General features: G+C 43.1%; 1 protein-coding gene across 7 annotated transcripts in view; it reads right to left on the bottom strand.

Annotated features, from left to right (window-relative positions):
- Positions 1-25,634, bottom strand: part of LOC115128500 (rho guanine nucleotide exchange factor 2-like) — a 102,679-nt gene that overhangs the window by 18,592 nt on the left and 58,453 nt on the right. For 5 of the 7 annotated variants that reach the window (XM_029658380.2, XM_029658379.2, XM_029658374.2 and 2 more), the window contains 16 exons: positions 25,386-25,449; positions 24,974-25,106; positions 19,362-19,471; positions 18,889-19,032; positions 18,283-18,533; positions 14,685-14,810; positions 13,653-13,770; positions 13,302-13,378; positions 12,836-13,007; positions 11,032-11,108; positions 10,688-10,860; positions 10,533-10,600; positions 9,247-9,441; positions 5,229-5,327; positions 5,076-5,125; positions 684-725 (listed from right to left, as the gene is read on the bottom strand). In XM_029658380.2, coding sequence (XP_029514240.1) covers positions 684-725; positions 5,076-5,125; positions 5,229-5,327; positions 9,247-9,441; positions 10,533-10,600; positions 10,688-10,860; positions 11,032-11,108; positions 12,836-13,007; positions 13,302-13,378; positions 13,653-13,770; positions 14,685-14,810; positions 18,283-18,533; positions 18,889-19,032; positions 19,362-19,471; positions 24,974-25,106; positions 25,386-25,449 — 1,899 coding nt within the window. The remainder of the gene's footprint in view (positions 1-683; positions 726-5,075; positions 5,126-5,228; positions 5,328-9,246; positions 9,442-10,532; positions 10,601-10,687; positions 10,861-11,031; positions 11,109-12,835; positions 13,008-13,301; positions 13,379-13,652; positions 13,771-14,684; positions 14,811-18,282; positions 18,534-18,888; positions 19,033-19,361; positions 19,472-24,973; positions 25,107-25,385; positions 25,450-25,634) is intronic. The other 2 variants (XM_029658375.2, XM_029658376.2) reach the window with 2 other exon arrangements.

Genomic DNA, 25,634 nt, shown 5'->3' with positions numbered 1-25,634 from the left:
CTCCAGAGCGCTCAGGACCTCAGACTGGGGTGAAGGTTCACCTTCCAACAGGACAATGACTCTAAGCACACAGCCAAGTCTCTGAATGTCCTTGAGTGGCCCAGCCAGAGCCAGGATTTGAACCTGATCAAAAATCTCTGGAGAGACCTGAAAATAACTGTGCAGCAACGGTCCCCATCCTACCTGACAGACCTTGAGAGGATCTGCAGAGAAGAATGGGAGAAGCTCTTCAAATACAGGTGTGCTGTAATCGCTGCCAAAGGTGCTTCAACAAAGTACAGCGTAAAGGGTCTGAATACTTTTGTAAATGTGATATCAGTTCTTTATTTGAATACATTTGCAAACATTTCTAAAAAACTGTTTTTGTTTTATCATTATGGGGTATTGTGTGCAGATTGATGAGGGGGAAAAAATGTAATGCATTTTAGAATAAGGATGTAATGTAACAAAATGTGGGAAAAGTTAAGGGGTCTGAATACTATCTGAATGCACTGTACCTTGCTCTATCTCATAGGCTACACAAACAGGCACACGCAGATCTCCACAACACAGACACACAACCTCTCGCCATCTCTAGCCAAATATTTCAACAGGTTCTCTGTTAGCTAGTTAGACATGTATGGATAAAGTGACAGTAGTTCATTATAAGATAGTGTGGATTCAGTGTGCATTGACCACTGTACCTCAGTTGAGGGCCTATCTCCAGCCTGATTCCCATTCCGGTCCTGGGAAATTGTTTCATGCAAACATAATAATACCGTAAATTATGCATAATATCTGTATGATCCTCATATCACTTTGTTTCTGTATATTGTGATTTAAAATGGAATTAAAGTAAGCAAATTACTCACTGATTGACTGTAGTATAGCATTGCTTCATATCACAATAGAAATTCCATTCCTTTGGTGGAGGTGAAAAATGTTTGCTAACAAAATACTTTTCAACTTTAGCAATTTATGAATATTTTTCTAAGGAAACCAGTAGGGTTTTATTGTGAAACATTCCTATAATTATAATGACATTTCAGAATAGAGTTAGGCTTAAGAAAAGAATGGTGATTGGAAAAATGTATGTTGCCATGGATACTCCATGGCACTGCCTGAAACAGAGCTGTCAAGCTATAAAAACTCAGAGTGGAATAAATGAATAAAGGACGCCTTCACTTGAAACTTCAAACATAAGGTCATATTCATTAGGCACCAAACAGAAATCGGACTGAAACAGGGAGGGACTACATGGACATTGCAAATGCCCTAATGCAGTGGTTCTCAAACTTTTTCAATTTTCCACTCGGGCCAGGGCTCTAAGACTAACTTTTTCAGTTGATGGCACCAGCACATGATTTGGTCACACCAATGATGACCTGACCTGTGTTCCATAATGTACACACATTCCATACAGAACCAGGCTAATGATGATTTTTCAAAGTAGAATGCCGTTGCATGGCTTGACATTCAGGCATTCATTGAATTTGCCCGTGGCACACCAGGCCAGTGCCAACTGAAAGCTACTGGCCCGATTGAAAACAATACTGGCCTGGGAAAGCAGATGATGCGCACATCATTTACATTTTATATTTAATTTTCAGGCTGAGTATGTAGTCTGTTGCCTATAATGACCTACCCTGCATTCACAAAATTAAATTTTTACATTGATTGTTAAGAGGAGTAAAAAATCTACCTTTTGCACAATCTCAAAAAGGGTGTTATTGTCAGCGATTTTCAACAGTCACTCCACAGTTATTGGACCCTATAAAATCAATTTTATCTTTTGGAAAATTCTGTTTTCCCGGTTAGATTTATCCCGATTTTCATTCTCAAAATCACACTTATTTTGTTAATAGAAAAACTAGTCTACAACAATGCTTAAACCACATCAGGAGACCACTTTTGAGGTCTGGGAACAATTATAATTTGGAGGGTGTAGTTGCTCTTTCATTCAAATGTACACTAGCAAGAGACTTGTGTTTGGCTAGCTTTGTTTTTGTACTGTACAATGTACAGTGTAAGCTACATGTGATGGCAGAGTTTGCAAAACAAATGCCCAGCAATTGATACAAATCATCATGATATATTTCTGCCAGTGTGTAGTTTCCCCTTAATTCAACTGTGCACCTATCAAGAGACCGTTGTGTTTGGCTAGCGGTATTTTTGTACTGTACAATGTATAGTGTAGTTTTCATGTGATGGCAGAGTTTGCAAAACAAATGCCACACGACTGATACAAATCATCATGCCAGGTAGGTCTACCCTGCAGTCAAATTTGAATTGGAAACGTTTTTGGGGGAAACCGAAAACGAAAGTTGAATTCAAAACAGTGCATGATGACTGATTTGTGCATTGCAAAGATTCAACCAAGACTTCGGACCAAACCTTTTGAATACCTGGTCTGCATACCAATTGTGGCAAAACAATTGAATAAATATTGATAAAAAGAAAAGCTCATTGTGAACCAAAAACTAACATGACCAGCTACATTTATTTCACTGGCACCAAAGTGACCAATAAAAAATTGGTGTCTCACTGCTAATTTAAAAGGGTCCCCTGCTCTAATGAACATCACCCAGCTTTAAGCGATCATAAAAATGACTAGAACTGCTAATCTATCTTCAATATTTGTTTATTTGGGTTGACCAGTATGTTGGCAGGAATGTTTTCTACACCCATTTTGTCTTATGCCAGACCTGAGGCTGTTGCCACCAGACATACATCAATCTTAGACTAAAATAAGCTGGATGATGACACTGTAAAATGGCCAGCTAACCATGAACTTCAGTCTACAATGTTATTGACACAATTAACCTTCATAACTGGATTGATTTATCTCTGTGGTGCCACTCGTATGACAAATCAGGGCCATAACCTCATAAGCACTAAAATATCACTGCGGGCATCCTCTTCAAATATCAACGATGGTACAAACCCCTATTTCTATTTAGGGCACCTCCAGAGTGTAATATGGAATTGAACCCTGTCTATAAAAAGTATATGGTAAATAATTCTCACAACAAATTTCCGTTTGATCAGTTAGTTGAAGCATGGTGCTACCAACACAGGAGCTGAATCCTACTACACCGGCTCTGACGCTCTTTGGATGTGGCAGGGCTTGCAAACTATCACGGATTACAAATGGAAACCCAGGAGTGCGCTGTCCAGTGATGCAAGCTTACCAGATGAGCTAAATACCTTCTATGATCGCTTTGAGGCTAGCAACCCAAACCATGCATGACAGCACCAGCTGTCCCGGACGGCAGGGAGAGAGGACCCTGGGATTAAACACCTCCCTCTGCAACTGTATCCTGGACTTCCTGACGGGCCGCCCCCAGGTGGTGAGTGTAGGCAACAACACTGTCACGGTGACCCTCAACACGGGGGCCCCTCAGGGCTGCGTGCTTAGTCCCCTTGTGTACTCTCTGTTCACCTTCACCCAGAACTGCGTGGCCGTGCACAACCTCAACATCATCATTAAGTCTGCCAATATGACGGTAGTACGCCTGATCACCTAGAAGTGTGGTTCCAGGAAAACAACCTCTCCCTCAATGTCAGCAAGACAAAGGAGCTGATCGTGGACTACAGGAAACGTAGGGGCGAGCACTCCCACATCCACATCAACGGAGTTGTAGTGGAGCAGGTTGAGAGCTTCAAGTTCCTCGGTATCCACATCACTAAGGATTCGTCATGGTCCACATACACCAACACAGACGTGAAGAGGGCACAACAACGTCTCTTGAAAAGAGTCGGCATGGGCCCTCAAAAAGTTATACAGCTGCACCATTGAGAGCATCTTGACTGGCTGCATCACCGCCTGGTATGGCAACTGCTTGGCATCCCACTGCAAGGCGCAAGGGTAGTGCGTAAGGCCCAGTACATCACTGGGGCCAAGCACCGTGCCATCCAGGACCTCTATACTAGGCGTTGTCAGAGGAAGGCACAAAACTGTCTAAGACTCCAGCCACCCAAGTCATAGACTGTTCTCTCTGCTACTGCATGGCATGCGGTACCGATGTCTGGAACCAACAGGACCCTGAACACCTTCTACCCTCAAGCCAAAAGACTGCTAAATAGTTAAGCAATAGCTACCCCGACAATCTGCATTGACTATTTTTGCATGAACTCTTTTGACTCATCACATACTCTGCTGCTACTGTTTATCTAACCTGTTGCCTAGTTACTTTATCCCTACCTACATGTACAGTACAGTCAAACGTTTAGACACACCTACTCATTCAAGGGCTTTTATTTATTTTTACTATTTTCTACATTGTAGAATAATAGTGACGACATCAAAACTATGAAAAAACACATATGGAATCATGATGTAACCAAAAAAAGTGTTAAACAAATCAAAATATACTCTATATTTTAGATTCTTCAAAGTAGCACGCTTCACCTTGATGACAGCTTTGCACACTCTTGGCATTCTTTCAATCAGCTTCACCTGGAATGCTTTTCCAACAGTCTTGAAGGAGTTCCCACAAATGCTGAGCTCTTGTTGGCTGCTTTTCCTTCACTCTGCATTCCAACTCATCCCAAACCATCTCAATTTGGTTGAGATCGGGTGATTGTGGAGGCCAGGTCATCTGATGCAGCAATCCATCACTCTCCTTCTTGGTCAAATAGCCCTTACAAAGCCTGGAGGTGTGTTGGGTCAACTTTTGACTGGTACTGTACATATCTACTTCAATTACCTCATACCCCTGCACATCAACTCGGTACTGGTTCCCCATGTATATAGCCAAGTTATCATTACTCATTGTGTATTTATTCCTTGTGTTATAATTTCTCTATTATTTCAATGTTTTTCTCTCTGTACAGTTGGAAAGGGCCCATAAGTAAGTATTTCACTGTTAGTCTACACCTTGATTTGATTCCCACACATGAACCATGCTCACAATGAGCAATCTTGCCTGCGTCCCGAAGACTTCTGTTAGCTTCCCGAGCTAAGGACTTGGCTTTACTGTAGCTCAGCGCATGACTTTAGCTTGGCTTTGTGGCGCATGGGAGACCTTGGTTCTAAGCCTGGCCGAACACAGTAAATGACCATATTATTATTATTATTATTATTAGGACCTCACCTTTGCTGCTGGCGACCCGTGCGTTCCATTGACAACCACCTCCTGACCGTCTACAAACAAACACAATGGTCACTCAATGATCATTGCTCACAGTGCTATGGAGTCTAGACTACTATACAACTTGTCAATCAATGGCACAAAGGAGTCACTCACTGATCACTAGCGCCCCCGTGTGGTTCGGGTGACCGTTGAAACTGCAGGGCAGAGGCATTTCAAAGGTGGAGCCCAGGAGTAGCTCACTCAGCCTATCCACTGGGAGACACAAAGACAGACAACACATCATTAGTGCCTTAACAAAAATGTATGGTGCATTCATTTTAACTCACCTACGACACAGTGTGGGTCGAGTTTTTACATTTTAGACCATTCCATTGGTCGTAAAGTGAACCGCCCACAAGGAAAAGATATAGAAACATGTTCTACCTGGAACTTCTATGTAATACATATGGCAGCAAATACAAAAACAACATTAATAAAAAGAAATCATGAACATTTAAATAAGAACCTTGTATGGCAGAAGAAGATTATTTGTACAATAATCTAACAAATAATATAATAAGTATCTGGTAATATATTTATATCTCAACAATCATTCTCTCGATAGCACATTGGTAGTAGTCAGTGACAAATATCAAAGCTAAGCAGGGCTGGGCTGGGCTTGGTTAAAATCCTTGATTGGAGAGTAAAGGGATATGTTTAGATAAATCAACTGTCCAGTAGGATGTGCTACCCAGCCTATTGTTTTCTTACCATGGAAACTCATTCTTGAAAATGAAAATGTATCTACCAATATTGTATTTTCAGATAGTAATTGCCATGGTTTTTTATATGTTGACTTAAAGAAAAAATGTGAAACCTATAAGGAAAGCATTTATTTTGTAGAGGTTACATAATCATACATACACTTTTCTTAGAACATTAATTGATGACTCATACTGTTTAATTCATTTATTTTGTCTCAGATATGTCGTACCATATCTATGTGGGAAAATGACCACCATCATGTATTCGGCTGGGGGTCCACAAGGAGATGTTTGAGAATTATTGACACAAGTCGGAAGTCAGAAGTTTACATACACCTTAGCCAAATGCATTTAAACTAAGTTTTTCACAAATCCTGACATTCCTTGTAAAATGTCCCTGTCTTAGGTCAGTTAGGATCACCACTTTATTTTAAGAATGTGAAGTGTCAGAACAATGGTAGAGAGACTGTTTTATTGCAGCTTTAATTTTTTTCCATCACAGTCCCAGTGGGTCAGAAGTTTACATACACTGAATTAGTATTTGGGTGCATTGCCTTTAAATTCTTTAACTCGTGTCAAACGTTTCGGGTAGCCTTCCACAAGCTTCCCACAATAAGTTGGGTGAATTTTGACCCATTCCTCCTGACAGGGCTGGTGTAACTGAGTCAGGTTTGTAGGCCTCCTTGCTCGCACAGGCTTTTTCAGTTCTGCCCACAAGTTTTCTGTAGGATTGAGGTCGGGGCTTTGTGATGGCCACTCCAATACCTTGACTTTGTTGTCCTTAAGCCATTTTGCCACAACTTTGGAAGTATGCTTGGGGTCATTGTCCATTTGGAAGACCCATTTGCGACCAAGCTTTAACTTCCTGACTGATGTCTTGAGATGTTGCTTCAATATATCCACATAATTTTACATCCTCATGATGCCATCTATTTGTGAAGTGCACCAGTCCCTCCTGCAGCAAAGCACCCCAACAACATGATGCTGACATCCCCGTGCTTCACGGTTGGGATGGTGTTCTTCGGCTTGCAAGCCTCCCCCTTTTTCCTCCAAACATAACGATGGTCATTATGGCCAAACAGTCCCCTTTTTGTTTCATCAGACCAGAGGACATTTCTCCAAAGAGTACAATATTTTTCCCCGTGTGTAGTTGCAAACCGTAGTTTGGCTTTTTTATGGCGGTTTTGGAGCAGTGGCTTCTTCCTTGTTGAGCGGCCTTTCAGGTTATGTCGACATAGGACTCATTTTAATGTTGGTATAGATACTATTGTACCAGTATCTTCACAAGGTCCTTTGCTGTTGTTCTGGGATTGATTTTCACTTTTCGCACCAAAGTATGTTCATCTCTAGGACACAGAACATGTCTCCTTCCTGAGCGGTATGACGGCTGGGTGGTCCCATGGTGTTTATACTTGCGTACTATTGTTTGTACCGATGAACATGCTTCAGGCATTTGGAAATTGCTCCAAATGATGAACCAGACTTGTGGATGTCTACAATTGTTCTCTGAGTCTTGGCTGATTTCTTTTGATTTTCCCATGATGTAAAGCAAAGAGGCACTGAGTTTGACAGTAGGCCTTGAAATACATCCACAGGTACACCTCCAATTAACTCAAATGATGTCAATTAGCCTATCAGAAGCTTCTAAAGCCATGGCATAATTTTCTGGAATTTTCCAAGCTGTTTAAAGGCACAGTCAACTTGTATGTAAACTTCTGGCCCACTGGAATTGTGATGCAGTGAATTATAAGTGAAATAATCTGTCTGTAAACAGTTGTTGGAAAAATGACTTGTGTCTTGCACAAAGTAGATGTCTTAACCGACTTGCCAAAACTATAGTTAACAAGACATTTGTGGAGTGGTTGAAAAACGAGTTTTAATGAGTCCAAACAAACTGTATGTAAACTTCCGACTTCAACAGTACACCACTGACATATAAGGTAAAACATAACATTTTACCAGATTATTTGTAAACATTTTTTAATTTTTTTATAATCTTCTCCTGCCATACAAGATTCTTATTTGATTTGTATGATTGTTTTCCATATGGGCGGGCAAGCTAAAACAAATGTACACTGTCAGAATCCAGACTCAATGGAAAGAACCCCCCAAGACATTTCACATGCATTTAGCACTTTCTATGGTATGGTGCTCAAGGAATGACATTCCATGAGAGCAACATTAGCCTAGGGGTTGACAGCCACTTCGAATTTGACATTGGATATTCATAAACATACACATGATTGAAGACATTGCCATCTTCACTGTATGTAGGGAGGGAACTGGACAACTGTACACGTCAATCAATGTCTGGGTGATGATTGAGTTGATAGTTTGCTGTTTGTGTAAATGTCGCTCGAAGGCTTTGAAAAATAAGTTCTAATCTTTAATTGTACAGACAGTACACAATTCAAATGTCGGTTTGAATGTTCCAAGTCAAGTAATGAAGGAAACTTTGAAGTCAGTCGTCTAAAATGTATGGCATGTTTGGCAACTTCACCACCACCTGGTAGCCATTTTGTGGCAACACATTGCACATGCATCCGTAGAATATTGAGTAAAGGAATAGCGACAGTTGATGCTTAGACTAAGTGCATTGCCAAGTACAACTGAAAACATGCCAAGGCATTTCATAGCTACCATAATTCAACTTTGAAGTATTGTTGCAGTCAGTTAAGTGGAAAGCACAGTAGCAGTTGCGTTTCTGCATTTAAACAGGCTATTTGCGCTTCTCCATCTTTATCTCCTGTCTGCTTATTTTCCTCTCTAGTCTTGCTCTCCTCTCTGTTTCAACATTTCCATATATCGCGCTCCCTCTTATCACGCTCTCTATATTTTCCTGTTTCTCCTCTCTTCCAGTCTAACCCTCTCTAAATTTGCTTAAAGGCCCAGTGCACTCAATTCTGTTTTTCCTGTGTTCTGTATCATATTGTACAACAGCTGATGAAACTAAACTGTAAAAGTGTGAACAAACTTGATCAGTGTTATTTCTTGATAGTTGCTAGTTGAAAATACAATTTACCTCAGGTTTTGCATAGGTGGAGTTGTGGCTTTCCTGGTAACATCACCAGGCAATATAAGTCAAGATAACAATAACAACGAGAGTTCCAGAGCTCTCTGCCAACAGCTAGTCTTCAGGTTACATATGCTTCCTATTTGGACCCACCAATTAGGTAGATCCGCAGACATCTAACAGTTTTCCAACTTTAGTTGCTTTTTGACAATTTTTATGGAAAACTGTTAGGTAATAAATTGTTACCCAGAAATTATTTGATATTGATATTAAAAACTTCTGCACTGGTCCTTTAACAACTCTCTTGCGCTCTACCACTCTTGCTCTCCCTTGCCCTAACTCTATATCGCCCCCTCTCCCTCACTCTGCTCCCACCCCCTCTCCTTGCCACCCACTCCCCCCACCAACCCCTCACCCTCTGCGATGGCATCAGTGAGCAATCTCTCGCCGAGTGGCGCATGGGGCGTGTCGGCCCGGAACAGGTTCCGGGAGTTGGGGCCCCCCGGCAGCATGACCTCCTGACCCCCCGTCACCTCAGCCAGGTCCGAGAACAATGTGACCCGCTCCTGGAGCAGCTCCAGCACCTCCCGGTCCTTCTGCTGGATGTCCGCTGGAAGGAGAGATGAAAGTGGAAAGAGGAAGATGGGTAGGGTAGAGAGGGGTGGGGGATAGAGGGGGGGAAAGAAAGAAAGAGATGGAGTAGGGAGAAAGAAGCAAAGAGTCAAGAGAAAGTGGGAAGGAAAGGGAGTAAGAGAGGGGGAGGGAAAGAGGAGGGGGAGAGAGGGAAAGACTGACTTGATGCTCTTCTTAAAGACCTCTTGACTTAACAGTGGGGGCAATCATATTCACACATTGTTCAGTTGGATGTAGGCTATAAGTGAGAGATCGAGAAAAGGAAGAAGGGAGAGAGAAAAGAGGGAGAGACAAAGGGAGAGAAAAACAAAAGAAGAAGTGCAGGAATAGAATGTACAAGTGAGCAAGAAAGATGAGAGTCCAAGATAGTGAAATTGAGAGACAGAAAAGCTGTGATGGAAAGATAGAGTTTGACGAGCTCCTCCACTGGGATTGAGTAGGAGGCAGGCTTCACACTTGTCCTCCTACACAGAGTGAGAATTGCACGTTGTACTGTAGGCACCATGTAGAGAGAGGGAGAGATAGAGGGGGGGTGAAGAGGAAGTGAGAGGTGGAGAGAGAGAGATAGAGCTTGAAAGGGAGACGTGTAGATAGAGAAAAGAAGGAATGGAGATGGTCAAAGGGGTTGATAGAGAAAGAACGATGGAGAAAGGTAGAGAGGAAGACAGATTGACAGAGGGTCATGTAGAGAAGAAGTGAAACAGACTTCTTATGTGCAAACAAGTGTGTTTATACCTACATCAGATCGAATCAAAGTATTGGCCACGTACACAGATTTGCAGGTGTTATAGCAGGTAGAGCAAAACGCTTATGTTACTAGTTCCAACAGTGCAGTAGAATACAACACAAATACACAAATAATAAAATCAAGTAATTATCCAGAATATAAAACAAAGAGATCAAGGTCTGGGAAGTCGAATTTATGGTGACTTTTATAGGCGATCTAATGTCCAGAAGATAAACGACCCGAGCAAATAAAGTAATAAATAGGGCCGCCGAGTATGTTGGCGCAATCTTGCCATCCCTACATTACATATAGATCTGTATGAGTGTGTGTTCATTGCTGACCTTTCAGTCGTCTCAGAAGGGCCTTGTCTTCAGTCTCTATGAGTGGGAACTCTTCCCTGGAAGGACAACTGCAGAGACAGAAAAGATAGTGAGGATATGAGCAGTTTGTGTGTGTCTCTGTGTGTGTGTGTGTGTATGTGTGTTTATGTATATACCTGCTGACAGTGTGCTGTATGATGCGTATCCAGGTGTTCTTGTCATCTTTTGAGGCAGCATGGACCTCGTACATCTCCGGAGGAGAGGAGTCACTGATGAGGAAGAGCCCTCGCTCCTGATTGGCTATCTCCCTAATCATGAGGTTCTGCAGGGAGAGGACCGGAGACTTGTCCTGAAAAGAGAAAGAGAGAGAAAAATAAGGGTAGTTGCTATATTCCCTGACCTTCCATATAGTATATTCAATTGTGACGAAACAAGTCTCTCTATATTCAAGTGTTTTTTGTTTGATGTATTTGTCAGTGTGTGTGTGTGTGTGTGTGTGTGTGTGTGTGTGTGTGCTTACTAGACAAGGGAAGATGAACCTCTGGTCTTTTTCCTGTAGGAACACTAGGATGTCTGTCATCAGCAGGACCTGCACATCTAAAAACACACACACACACACACGTATGCGCACACACACACACACACACAAAAGAAAAACCTCCTTTAAAACATGAGTAAGCAACATGTTTTGGGGATAGTTCCATCCCCTACAGTGCCTTCAGAAAGTATTCACAACCCTTGACTTTTTTCCAATGTCGATGTGTTATAGCCTAAATTTAAAATGGATTCAATTGAGATATTTTGTCACTGTCCTACACACAATAAATACCGCATTATGTCAAAGTGGAATTATGTCCCCCCCCCCAAAAAAAGCTGAGTCAATAAGTATTTAACCCCTTTGTTATGGCAAGCCTAGGACAGGAGTAAGCATAATAATGGTGTTTACCACGTTTGAGTGACTACCCCACACATACAATTATCTGTAAGGTCAGTCAAGCAGTTAATTTCAAGTACAGATTCAACCAAAAATACCAGGGAGGTTTTCTCATGCCTCGCAAAGAAGGGCACCTATTGGTAGATGGGTAAACATTTAAAAAAGCAGACACTGAATTTCCCTTTGAGCATGGTGAATTTAGTAATTCGACTTTTGGATGGAGTATCAATACACCCAGTCAAAATAAAGACACAGACGTCCTTCCTACCTCAGTTGCCGGAGAGGAAGGTAACCACACAGGGATTTTACCATGAGGCCAATGGTTTAAACAGCTACACAGTTACAGAGTTGAATGGCTGTGATAGGAGAAAACTGAGGACGGATCAACAACATTGTATTTACTCCACAATACTAACCTAATTGACAGAGTGAAAAGAAAGAAGCCTGTACAGAATACAAAATATAGCAAAACATGCATCTAGTTCGCAACAAGAGACTAAAGTAATACTGCAAAAAATGTGGAAAAGAAATGAACTTTTTGTCCTGAATACAAAGTGTTATGTTTGAGGAAAATCCAACACAACACATTACTGAGTACCACTTTCCATATTTTCAAGCATATGGGTGGCTGCATCATGTTACGGGTATGCTTGTAATCATTAAAAACTGGGGAAACAACAGAGCTAAGCACAGGCAAAATCATAGAGGAAAACCGGGTTCAGTCTGGGAGATGATTTTACCTTTCAGCAGGACAATAACCTAAAACACAATGCCAAATCTTCATGGGAGTTGCTTACCAAGAAGACAGTGAATGTTCTGAGTTACAGTTTTGGCTTAAATCTACTTGAAAATATATGGCAAGACCTGACAATTGTTGTCTAGCAATGATCAACAACCAATTTGACAGAGATTGAAGAATTTTGAAAATAATAAATGGGCAAATGTTGCACAATCCAGGTGTGCAAAGCTCTTAAGAGACTTACTCAGAAAGACTCACAGCTGTAATCGCTGCCAAAGGTGCTTCTACAAAGTATTGACTCAGGGGTGTAAATACTTGTGTAAATGAGATATTGCTGTATTAAATTTTCAATAAATTAGCAAACATTTCTAAAAACATGTTTTCACTTTGTCATTATGGGGTATTGTGTGTAGATGGGCGAGAAAGAAAGATATTAAACCATTTTGAATTCAGGTTGTAACACAACAAAATGTGGAAGAAGTCCAGGGCTATGAATACTTTCTGAAGGCACTGTACAAACTTATTTGACAAATTAAGCTAGTGGAGGCTGGTTACCATGTGTTTGATACTGTTCCATTCAAGTCATTACAAAGTCCCTGTCCTCAGCCTCCACTGACACACACAGACACTTCCACTCACACACACACACACCTTTGAGCCTGGACCCAGGGGTCTTCCAGAGCAGCGTTCCCTCATGGATGAGTCTCCTGCGGAGCAACTCTCCTCCCCTGAACAGGCCCCCGTCCCTCACCTTGGCCTCGACCCGTGGGTCCAGCCTGGCCCGGATCTCCTGCAGCCGATGAGTCCGCTCCAGCTCCATCACCTGGACAGCAGGGTCATGTTCATTAGGCACTGATTGGAAGCAAATGGACTGAGAATCACCCGGTTCCGTGCCCTAATGAACACAACCCTGGTTCACAATAGTGCTAGTGTGCAATACATTTTCTGGACTGTGTAATTGTAACTTTCTCATAGTAAAAGGACGGGTTTATAGATAAAGTGTGGAAAGTCAAAATGGCGTTTTTATTTCAATCTGACTAACAGGTGCTGGTTCATGTCAGAATTGATCTCAGTGATAACTTGAGTAAATCAAACTATAAATGGATGAATAAAGCACCTGCTGGTCCACTGAGCTAAGTAGCTCCCTGATCTGGGTCAGAGACTGGGTCAGACAGGAGGCCTCCTCTTCATTGTCTGGGGGGGGGGGGATATAAGGTGGTTAGACATATCATTAGTAGTGCTGATTTTTACCATGCTCCGCCATTGACTTTAAAGACCCTGTGCTTTTAGTTAGTCCCGAGGAACTAATTTGCCTCATGATATAAAAAGCTGGCATAGTTCGGCTACATTTTTTTACACCCCACATAACTGTTTGCTGCCCCCAACCATATCTTTCAATCTAAAGTGAGGAGGGCTTTGATATATCACCCTCGCCCCTGCTTTCGTATCAACGGGGTGTTTTTCTCACCCTTGGTGTTGTCAAGGATACGCTGGATGAGGACAGGGTACTTGGTGATGCGTTGAGTGACCAACAGGATGCACTCCTGGACGCCATGGCGACGCAACAGGTGACCCCGACACACCCGCTGAACAGAGAGCGAGGAAGAGAGGGTGAAAGAGAGATGAAAGGTGAACGAGACAGAAGGGAGGGAGAGAGAAAGATAGAGTTAGTGTGAAAGAGAGCAGGAAAGCGTGTGAGAGAGAAAGGCGAAGGAGAGTGAAAGAAAGGGTATAAGAGCGAAAGAGCAGGAGAAGGGAAGTAATTAATATGAACAAGACAAAAAGAGTTGAAGAAGAGACAGGAAAAGCGGCAAACACGCGAGGGATGGTTGGAAAAAAACAAATATCTGTGTTTTGTAACGCAATCAAGAGCAAATCATATTTTAAACCGAAATTCTGGCGAAGTCACTCGATACGAATGAAACAACTTCAAAACTAGCTTGAAGAGCTTTAAATCTAAACGAAAGATAAAACATACAACTTACAACAGAAAAAATATCAAATAACACATGATATTGTACGGAGTATAAATTATTAATTGGAAAGGTGCCAATTACAAAAGGCAAGGTTAGCAAAGTAAATGGTAATACAACTCCAACTCCTCACAGTTCAGAACACTCATTATCAGTAAACACACAAGTACGCACACATTCCCATTGGCCTATTTTGCTTTCTATGTGACCCCTCTCTCACTCTCTCTCTCTCTGCTAAGGAAGGTGAAACAACCAAATATTATGATCATCGCAATTAAGACCTTAGTAACGGTGACAAAAATTTGAGTTTATTAAAGAATTACGAAAACACAAAAGCTCTCCCTCTGTTGTTCACTCTACCCCCCTCCCCTTTCAATCTCAATTCAAGGTTTTTTATTGACAGGAAATACATTATGTGAATAGTGCCAAAGCGTTCTAAAAAGCATTGTTTTAAAAGTAAAAAATTGCATTAAGTCTCATCACTCATTGTATCCTTCTTGTTTTTCCCTTCTCCTTCTTCGTCTTACCCGTATGAAGTACTGGAACCTCTTGTCTCTGGCCAGCAGCTCCTTGTACAGCTTGACAGCCTTCAGGTGGCGGCTGCAGAACTCAGCGTAGGTCTTTCTCATCTCGTCAGCACACTGGCCCGAGAACTGAGAGAAACAATCAATCCGTCAATCAAGTAAAATATATTTAAAGTACCCTGGCCTAGACCCCAAAGTTCAATCAGAAGCAGAGTGGCTAGGATCAACTCCCTGGAAGGAAGAAACCTCGAGAGGAACCAGGGGAGGACCATACTCCTCTGGCTGTATAGTTTACAGTCATGGCCAAAAGTTTTGAAAATGACACAAATATTAATTTTAACAAAGTCTGCTGCCTCAGTTTGTATGATGGTAATTTGCATATACTCCAGAATGTTATGAAGAGTGATCAGATGAATTGCAATTAATTGCAAAGTCCCACTTTGCCATGCAAATGAACTGAATCCCCCCAAAACATTTCCACTGCATTTCAGCCCTGCCACAAAAGTACCAACTGACATCATGTTAGTGATTCTCTCGTTAACACAGGTGTGAGTGTTGACGAGGACAAGGCTGGAGATCACTCTGTCATGCTGATTGAGTTCGAATAACAGACTGACAGAAGCTTCAAAAGGGGGGTGGTGCTTGGAATCATTGTTCTTCCTCTGTTAATAATGGTTACCTGCAAGGAAACATGTGCCGTCATAATTTCTTTGCACAAAAAGGGCTTCACAGGCAAGGATATTGCTGCCAGTAAGATTGCATCTAAATAAACCATTTATCGGATCATCAAGAACTTCAAGGAGAGCGGTTCAATTGTTGTGAAGAAGGCTTCAGGGCGCCAAAGAAAGTCCAGCAAGCGCCAGGACTGTCTCCTAAATTTTATTCAGCTGCGGGATCGAGGCACCACCAGTAAAGAGCTTGCTCAGGAATGGCAGCAGGCAAGTGTGAGTACATTGGCACACACAGTGAGGCAAAGACTTTTGGAGGATGGCCTGGTGTCAAGAAGGGCAGCAAAGAAGCCACTTCTCTCCAGGAAAAACATCAGGGACAGACTGATATTCTGCAAAAGGTACAGGGATTGGACTGCTAAGGACTGGGATGAAGTCATTTTCTCTGATGAATCCCTTTTCCAATAGTTTGGGGCATCCGGAAAAAAGCTTGTCCGGAGAAGACAAGGTGAGCGCTACCATCAGTCCTGTGTCATGCCAACAGGAAAGCATCCTGAGACCATTCATGTGTGGGGTTGCTTCTCAGTCAAGGGAGTGGGCTAACTCACAATTTTGCCTAAGAACACAGCCATGAATAAAGAATTGTACCAACACATCCTCCGTGAGCAACTTCTCCTAACCATCCAGGAACAGTTTGGTGACGAACAATGCCTTTTCCAGCATGATGGAGCAGCTTGCCATAAGGCAAAAGTGATAACTAAGTAGCTCGGGGAACAAAACATCGATATTTTGGGTCCATGGCCAGGAAACTCCCCAGACTTTAATCCCATTGAGAACTTGTGGTCAATCCTCAAGAGGCGGGTGGACAAACAAAAACCCGCAAATTCTGACAAACTCCAAGCATTGATTATGCAGGAATGGGCTGCCATCAGGATGTGGCCCAGAAGTTAATTGACAGCACGCAAGGGCGGATTGCAGAGGTCTTGCAAAAGAAGGGTCAACACTGCAAATATTGACTCTTTGCATTAACTTCATGTAATTGTCAATAAAAGCGTTTGACACTATTGAAATGCTTGTAATTATACTTCAGTATTCCATAGTAACATCTGACAAAAATATCTAACATCTAAAGACACTGAAGCAGCAAACTTTGTGAAAATTCATATTTGTGTCATTCTCAAAACATTTGGCCACGACTGTAGTTAAGATTACATATGACCATCAAGGCCAGATAGTTGATCAGGTCTTACAAAGAATGAATGACAAATTAGGATGGGTGGGCGGCATGTAGCCTCGTGTTTAGAGTGTTGGGCCAGTAACCAAAAGGTTGCTAGATCGAATCCCCGAGCTGACAAGGAAAAAAATATGTCGTTCTCCCCTGAACAAGGCAGTTAACCCACTGTTCCTAGGCCGTCATTGTAAATAAAAATGTGTTCTTAACTGACTTGCCTAATTAAATAAAGGTTAAAATAACAATGAATTTAAAAATATATATATTTCACCTTCATTTAACCAGGTAGGATAGTTGAGAACAAGTTCTCACAACTGCGACCTGGCCAAGATAAATCAAAGCAGTTGGACACATACAACAACACAGAGTTACAAGGAATAAACAAACATACAGTCAATAATACAGTAGAAAAAAAGTTTTAAATTTTTGCAGTTCGTTCCAGTCAGTGGCAGCAGAGAACTGGAAGGAAAGGTGGTTGAAGGAGGAATTGGCTTTGCGGAAGACCAGTGAAATATACCTGCTGGAGTGAGTGCTGCGGGTGGGTGCTGCTATGGTGACCAGTGAACTTAGATAAGGCAGGGCTTTACCTAGCAAAGACTTGTAGATAACCTGGAGCCAGTGGGTTTGGCGACGAGTATGAAACGAAGGCCAGCCAACGAGTGCATACAGGTCGCAGTGGTGGGTAGTATATGGGGCTTTGGTGACAAAATGGATGGTAATGTGATAGACTGCATCCAATTTGTTGAGTAGAGTGTTGGAGGCTATTTTGTAAATGACATCGCCGAAGTTGAGGATCGGTAGGATAGTCAGTTTTACGAGGGTATGTTTGGCAGCATGAGTGAAGGATGCTTTGCTGCGAAATAGGAAGTTGATTCTAAATTTAATTTTGGATTGGAGATGCTTAATGTGGGTCTGGAAGGAGAGTTTACAGTCTAACCAGACACCTAGGTATTTGTAGTTGTCCACATATTCTAGGTCAGACCCGTCCAGAGTAGTGATGCTGGACGGGCGGGCAGGTGCGGGCAGCAATCAGTTGAAGAGCATGCATTTAGTTTTACTTGCATTTAAGAGCAGTTGGAGGCCACGGAAGGAGTGTTGTAAGGCATTGAAGCTCATCTGGAGGTTAGTTAGCAGTGTCCAAAGAAGGGCCAGAAGTATACACAATGGTGTCGTCGGCAAAGAGTTGGATCAGAGAATCACCAGCAGCAAGAGCGACATCATTGATATATACAGAGAAAAGAGTTGGCCCGAGAATTGAACCCTGTGGCACAACCATAGAGACTGCCAGAGGTCCGGACAACAGGCCCTCAGATTTGACACACTGAACTCTATCAGAGAAGTAGTTGGTGAACCAGGTGAGGCAGTCATTTGAGAAACCAAGGCTGTTGAGTCTGCCGATAAGAATGTGGTGATTGACTGAGTCGAACGCCCTGGCCAGGTCGATGAATACGGCTGCACAGTATTGTCTCTTATCGATGGCAGTTATGATATCGTTTAGGAGCGTGGCTGAGGTGCACCCATGAACAGCTCGGAAGCCAGATTGCATAGAAGGTACGGTGGGATTCGAAATGGTCGGTGATTTGTTTGATAACTTGGCTTTCGAAGACGCTTAGAAAGGCAGGGTAGGATAGATATAGAATGGTAAATGTATACATCACATAAGGCAGTTGGTATAATGTCCATGTCTGTCTACCTACTGTACCTGTTCCAGCAGCACATCTCCCAGCTGGTGGATAGTGAAGTTGTAGGTGCTGCCAGTCTGCAGGCTGTGGTTGCGCCGTGTGAGCAGCTGTGCCAGGAAGCGTACATGGATGCCAGTGAGGCGGTCCAGGCAGGGGAAGATGGCGTGCACCACGCCCGGCTCCAGCTGCACCTCCTCCAGCATGCCCTGGCGGAACACTCGCTCCATAATGCGAAGTGTCCGCACGTGGTGCAGCTCTGTCTGGATCAGCTCTGCGGGGGACAAAAAACGCAAAGAAAGAGTCAATCGTGTAACATGGGGATAAAATATAATTGCCCATCTAGCGAAGGAAATTAATATTTTGCTCTGTTCATCACCTGAAAGAAACACATCACCTGACAGAAACACACACATATGAACATTTGGGAGGAGGTACAGGGTCAGCTGCACCCCTGGAGCTATGTCGGGGTTAAGTGCCTTGCTCAAGGGCACAACAGTAGTGGATGTTGGCCATGACCTGAAACAAGCAGCCTCTGCAATTGCTACTTTTTCCATCGCCCAGCCCATGATCTTTTCACCACAAAGGGAAAGAGGTTCAAGACGTACAGTGCATGTCACCACTCTCACCATAGATGACGTCCTGCCTCTTGATGATGTCTTTGCGATGCGTCTGCAGGTAGCCCGAGTCCACCGCCATGCTCCATGAGTCCGCCTCAAAATCCCGCCCCTCAATCTCCATTTCCTCCAGCATGGAAGCGTAGTACACTTCTCCTGAGAGAGGAAAACATTCATCCAGTGTAAACAACAAATGGCCTCTAATTGTCTTAAAATCTCTCCTGACAATGAATATATATTCATCCTTTTTTCATGTAAACATTTTCAATGTAGACATGGACATGATAGTTGCCGATATCCCTTTTACCCTCTACCCAAAATCCCTGAGGACTTTCCCTGTGTAATGGATGCAACCTTGTCCCAGACCCAAAGACCTGCATAAATTACACAATCTGTATGCCTAGGCTTAAGATCAGCAGCAAATACATAGCACACATGTCCCACGCTTAATCCCAGGAAGGCACAACCACATCCCTGGGTCTTACCCTCGTCGTTGAGCGACTCCATGGACATAGCTCTGTTCCTGAAGTTGAGCGAGTCTGTGGACTGGGACAGGATCCTGCGCAGCCCCAAGGGAGAGTCATCATTCAGGTTCCTATACAGAGGCATGGACGAGGACACACGCCAGGACAAAAACACAAATATACATATATACACATATACACATGCACCAATAAACATGTATAATATACACATACCATATGCATATGCAGTAAACACAAACATGCACACAGAAACCATCCACATATGTATGAGTACACAGAAAACAACAAAAGTACAAACGGATATATATATATAAATATATATACACACACATACTTACTTACACACACACACACACACACACTGAACAAAAATATAAACGCAACATGCAACCATTTCTACAATTTTACTGAGTTACAGTTCATATAAGGAAATCAGTCAATTGAAATACATTTGTTAGGCCCTAATCTATAGATTTCACGTGACTCGAAATTGGCGCAGCCATGAGTTGCCCTGGGAGGGTCCAGGCACACCCACTGGGGAGCCAGCCCCAGCCAATCAGAATTAGTTTCCCCCCACAAAAGGGCTTTATTACAGACAGAAATACTCCTCAAATTAACATTAAATTCTCTGGCAACAGCTCTGGTGGATATTCCTGCAGTCAGCATGCCAAGTGCATCCTTCCTCAAAACTTGAGACATCTGTGGCATTGTGTTGGGTGACAAAATTCCACATTTTAGAGTGGCCTTTAATTGTCCCCAGCACAAGATGCACCTGTGTAATGATCACGCTGTTTAATCAGCTTCTTGATAAACCACACCTGTCAGGTGGATGGATTATCTTGGCGAATGAGAAATGTTCACTAACAGAGACGTAAACAAATTTGTGCACAACAATTGAGAGAAATAAGTTTTGTGTGCATAAGGAACATTTCTGGGATCTTTTATTTCAGTACATTAAACATGGGATCAACATTTCTATGTTCTACATGGTAGAATAATCGTGAAGACATCAAAACTATGAAAAAACACATATGGAATCATGTGGAACCAAAAAAGTGTTAAACAAATCAAAATATATTTTAGATTTTAGATTCTTCAAAGTATCCACTCTTTTGCCTTGATGACAGCTTTGCACACTCTTGGCATTCTTTCATCCAGATTCATGAGGAATGCTTTTCCAACAGTCTTGAAGAAGTTGCCACATATGCTGCAGTGCAACTCATCCCAAACCATCTCAATTGGGTTGAGGACGGGTGATTGTGGAGGCCATGTCATCTGATGTAGCAATAAATCACATTCCTTCTTGGTCAAATAGCCCTGGATGTGTGTTTTGGGTCATTGCCCTGTTGAAAAACAAAATATAGTCCTACTAAAGCGCAAACCAGATGGGATGGCATATCGCTGCAGAATGCTGTGTTAGCCATCCTGGTTAAGTGTGCCTTGAATTCTAAATAAAATCACTGACAGGGTCACCAGCAAAGCACCATCACACCAGCATACCTCCTGCTCCATGCTTCACGGTGGGAACCACACATGCGTAGATCATCCGTTCACCTACTCTGCGTTTCACAAATGAGTCAAATTTGGACTCATTAGACCAAAGGACAGATTTCATTGCTCGTGTTTCTTGGCCCAAGCAAGTCTCTTCTTATTGTTGTCCTTTAAATCAAATCAAATCAAATCGAATGTTATTTGTCACATACACATGGTTAGCAGATGTTAATGCGAGTGTAGCGAAATGCTTGTGCTTTCTAGTTCCGACAATGCAGTAATAACCAATAAGTAATCTAACTAACAATTCCAAAACTACTGTCTTATACACAGTGTAAGGGGATAAAGAATATGTACATAAAGATATATGAATGAGTGATGGTACAGAGCAGCATAGGCAAGATACAGTAGATGGCATCGAGTACAGTATATACATATGAGATGAGTATGTAAACAAAGTGGCATAGTTAAAGTGGCTAGTGATACATGTATTACATAAGGATGCAGTAGATGATATAGAGTACAGTATATACGTATACATATGATATGAATAATGTAGGGTATGTAAACATTCTATTAGGTAGCATTGTTTAAAGTGGCTAGTGATATATTTTACATCATTTCCCATTAATTCCCATTATTAAAGTGGCTGGAGTTGAGTCAGTGTTAGTGGTGGCTGTTTAACAGTCTGATGGCCTTGAGATAGAAGCTGTTTTTCAGTCTCTCGGTCCCAGCTTTGATGCACCTGTACTGACCTCGCCTTCTGGATGATAGCGGGGTGAACAGGCAGTGGCTCGGGTGGTTGTTGTCCTTGATGATCTTTATGGCCTTCCTGTAACATCGGGTGGTGTAGGTGTCCTGGAGGGCAGGTAATTTGCCCCCGGTGATGCGTTGTGCAGACCTCACTACCCTCTGGAGAGCCTTACGGTTGTGGGCGGAGCAGTTGCCGTACCAGGCGGTGATACAGCCCGCCAGGATGCTCTCGATTGTGCATCTGTAGAAGTTTGTGAGTGCTTTTGGTGACAAGCCGAATTTCTTCAGCCTCCTGAGGTTGAAGAGGCGCTGCTGCGCCTTCTTCACGATGCTGTCTGTGTGAGTGGACCAATTCAGTTTGTCTGTGATGTGTATGCCGAGGAACTTAAAACTTACTACCCTCTCCACTACTGTTCCATCGATGTGGATAGGGGGGTGTTCCCTCTGCTGTTTCCTGAAGTCCACAATCATCTCCTTAGTTTTGTTGACGTTGAGTGTGAGGTTATTTTCCTGACACCACACTCCGAGGGCCCTCACCTCCTCCCTGTAGGCCGTCTCGTCGTTGTTGGTAATCAAGCCTACCACTGTTGTGTCGTCCGCAAACTTGATGATTGAGTTGGAGGCGTACGTGGCCACGCAGTCGTGGGTGAACAGGGAGTACAGGAGAGGGCTCAGAACGCACCCTTGTGGGGCCCCAGTGTTGAGGATCAGCGGGGTGGAGATGTTGTTGCCTACCCTCACCACCTGGGGGCGGCCCGTCAGGAAGTCCAGTACCCAGTTGCACAGGGCGGGGTCGAGACCCAGGGTACTATGGTGTTGAATGCCGAGCTGTAGTCGATGAACAGCATTCTCACATAGGTATTCCTCTTGTCCAGATGGGTTAGGGCAGTGTGCAGTGTGGTTGAGATTGCATCGTCTGTGGACCTATTTGGGCGGTAAGCAAATTGGAGTGGGTCTAGGGTGTCAGGTAGGGTGGAGGTGATATGGTCCTTGACTAGTCTCTCAAAGCACTTCATGATGACGGACGTGAGTGCTACGGGGCGGTAGTCGTTTAGCTCAGTTACCTTAGCTTTCTTGGGAACAGGAACAATGGTGGCCCTCTTGAAGCATGTGGGAACAGCAGACTGGTATAGGGATTGATTGAATATGTCCGTAAACACACCGGCCAGCTGGTCTGCGCATGCTCTGAGGGCGCGGCTGGGGATGCCGTCTGGGCCTGCAGCCTTGCGAGGGTTAACACGTTTAAATGTTTTACTCACCTCGGCTGCAGTGAAGGAGAGTCCGCATGTTTTCGTTGCAGGTCGTGTCAGTGGCACTGTATTGTCCTCAAAGCGGGCAAAAAAGTTATTTAGTCTGCCTGGGAGCAAGACATCCTGGTCCGTGACTGGGCTGGTTTTCTTCTTGTAGTCCGTGATTGACTGTAGACCCTGCCACATACCTCTTGTGTCTGAGCCGTTGAATTGAGATTCTACTTTGTCTCTATACTGACGCTTAGCTTGTTTGATAGCCTTGCGGAGGGAATAGCTGCACTGTTTGTATTCGGTCATGTTACCAGTCACCTTGCCCTGATTAAAAGCAGTGGTTCGCGCTTTCAGTTTCACGCGAATGCTGCCATCAATCCACGGTTTCTGTTTAGGGAATGTTTTAATTGTTGCTATGGGAACAACATCTTCAACGCACGTTCTAATGAACTCGCACACCGAATCAGCGTATTCGTCAATGTTGTTATCTGACGCAATACGAAACATATCCCAGTCCACGTGATGGAAGCAGTCTTGGAGTGTGGAATCAGCTTGGTCGGACCAACGTTGGACAGACCTCAGCGTGGGAGCTTCTTGTTTTAGTTTCTGTCTGTAGGCAGGGATCAGCAAAAGTCGTGGTCAGCTTTTCCGAAAGGAGGGCGGGGCAGGGCCTTATATGCGTCGCGGAAGTTAGAGTAACAATGATCCAAGGTCTTTCCAGCCCTGGTTGCGCAATCGATATACAATTTAGGGAGTCTTGTTTTCAGATTAGCCTTGTTAAAATCCCCAGCTACACTGAATGCAGCCTCAGGATGTATGGATTCCAGTTTGCAAAGAGTCAAATAAAGTTAGTTCAGAGCCATCGATGTGTCTGCTTGGGGGGGAATATATACGGCTGTGATTATAATCGAAGAGAATTCTCTTGGTAGATAATGCGGTCGACATTTGATTGTGAGGAATTCTAAATCAGGTGAACAGAAGGATTTGAGTTCCTGTATGTTTCTGTGATCACACCACGTCTCGTTAGCCATAAGGCATATGCCCCCGCCCCTCTTCTTACCAGAAAGATGTTTGTTTCTGTCGGCGCGATGCGTGGAGAAACCCGCTGGCTGCACCGCCTCCGATAGCGTCTCTCCAGTGAGCCATGTTTCCGTGAAGCAAAGAACGTTACAGTCTCTGATGTCCCTCTGGAATGCTACCCTTGCTCGGATTTCATCAACCTTGTTGTCAAGAGACTGGACATTGGCGAGAAGAATGCTAGGGAGTGGTGCACGATGTGCCCGTCTCCGGAGTCTGACCAGAAGACCGCCTCGTTTCCCTCTTTTACGGAGTCGTTTTTTTGGGTCGCCGGCTGGGATCCATTCCGTTGTCCTGGTTGAAAGGCAGAACACAGGATCCTCTTCGCGAAAATCATATTCTTGGTTGTACTGATGGTGAGTTGACGCTGATCTTATATTCAGTAGTTCTTCTCGACTGTATGTAATGAAACCTAAGATGACCTGGGGTACTAATGTAAGAAATAACACGTAAAAAAAACTAAAAACTGCATAGTTTCCTAGGAACGCGAAGCGAGGCAGCCATCTCTGTCGGCGCCGGAAGTTCAATAGTAGTGGTTTCTTTACAGAAATTCGACCATGAAGGCCTTATTCACGCAATCTCCTCTGAACAGTTGATGCTGAGATGTGTCTGTTAATTGAAATCCATTCTAGGTGACTACCTCAAGAAGATGGTTGAGAGAATGCCAAAAGTGTACAAAGCTGTCATCAAGGCAAAGGGTGGCTACTTTGAAGAACCTCAAATATAAAATATATTTAGATTTGTTTAACACTTTTTTGCTTACGTCATGTTTCCATATGTTTAATTTCAAGGTTTTGATGTCTTCACTATCATTCAACAATGTAGAAAATCCTAAAAATAAGGAAAAATACAGGAATGAGTAGGTGTCCAAATTTTTAGACTGGGACTGTATATATATTAACTAGTGAGTGGGACTTTCATTTCTACTATGAAAAGTCTATACGTGGCATGATGTCACTATTAATGTCAACGACAAGTTTGACTGTGGTTTCCCTCGTAACCTCCCCCTTTTTGTGCTTTGACCAATGAGCAGGCAGTGGCGGGGCTCACCCTGCAATGTTATTGGTGGAGACACTCTTGGAGAGGGAAAGGCCGGAGCGTCCACGGCGCGAGCCCAGCAAGGATTGGCGGAGATTGTCAGAGTGGTAGATGGCGGAGCTGGGGCGTTCCCTCATCATGGGGGCTAACGAGGAGTAGATAAAGTTGGAGTAGGAGGGAATAGAGGAGGAAGGAGAAGAGGAGGAGAAATATAGTGAAATATTATAAAAGGGAAACTCTTATAATGAAAAAGGAGTCAGATGCAATTTCAGAGTTCAAAAGTGAAACTACAGATACTTTTGCTCAATTGCAAACCTGATTGTTATTACAAACCAACCCAATAGTGAAAAATAAGTTTTCCTTTGCGTATGTAATAAAGAATTTGAAGTATGTAGCATGTATGTGTGCATTTGCATGTACTGACTTTTGGTACGAAGGGTCACGCTCTGCAGAGCTGAGTTGTTCCTCATGAGAGCCATCTTCTGTTGCTGTGGTTACATAGAGTACAGTTCAATATCATTACCACATATTATTACATGCTTGTATACAGTGCCTTCAGAGTGTATTCACACCACTTCACTTTTTCCAAATGTTGTTGTGTTACAGCCTGCATTTAAAATGGATTAAATGGAGATTGTGTGTCACTGGCCTACACACACTACTCCATAATGTC

Source organism: Oncorhynchus nerka, linkage group LG4 (assembly GCF_034236695.1).
Source record: "Oncorhynchus nerka isolate Pitt River linkage group LG4, Oner_Uvic_2.0, whole genome shotgun sequence".
NCBI classification, from domain to species: domain Eukaryota; kingdom Metazoa; phylum Chordata; class Actinopteri; order Salmoniformes; family Salmonidae; genus Oncorhynchus; species Oncorhynchus nerka.
This window is presented reverse-complemented; position numbering and strand designations above follow the sequence as displayed.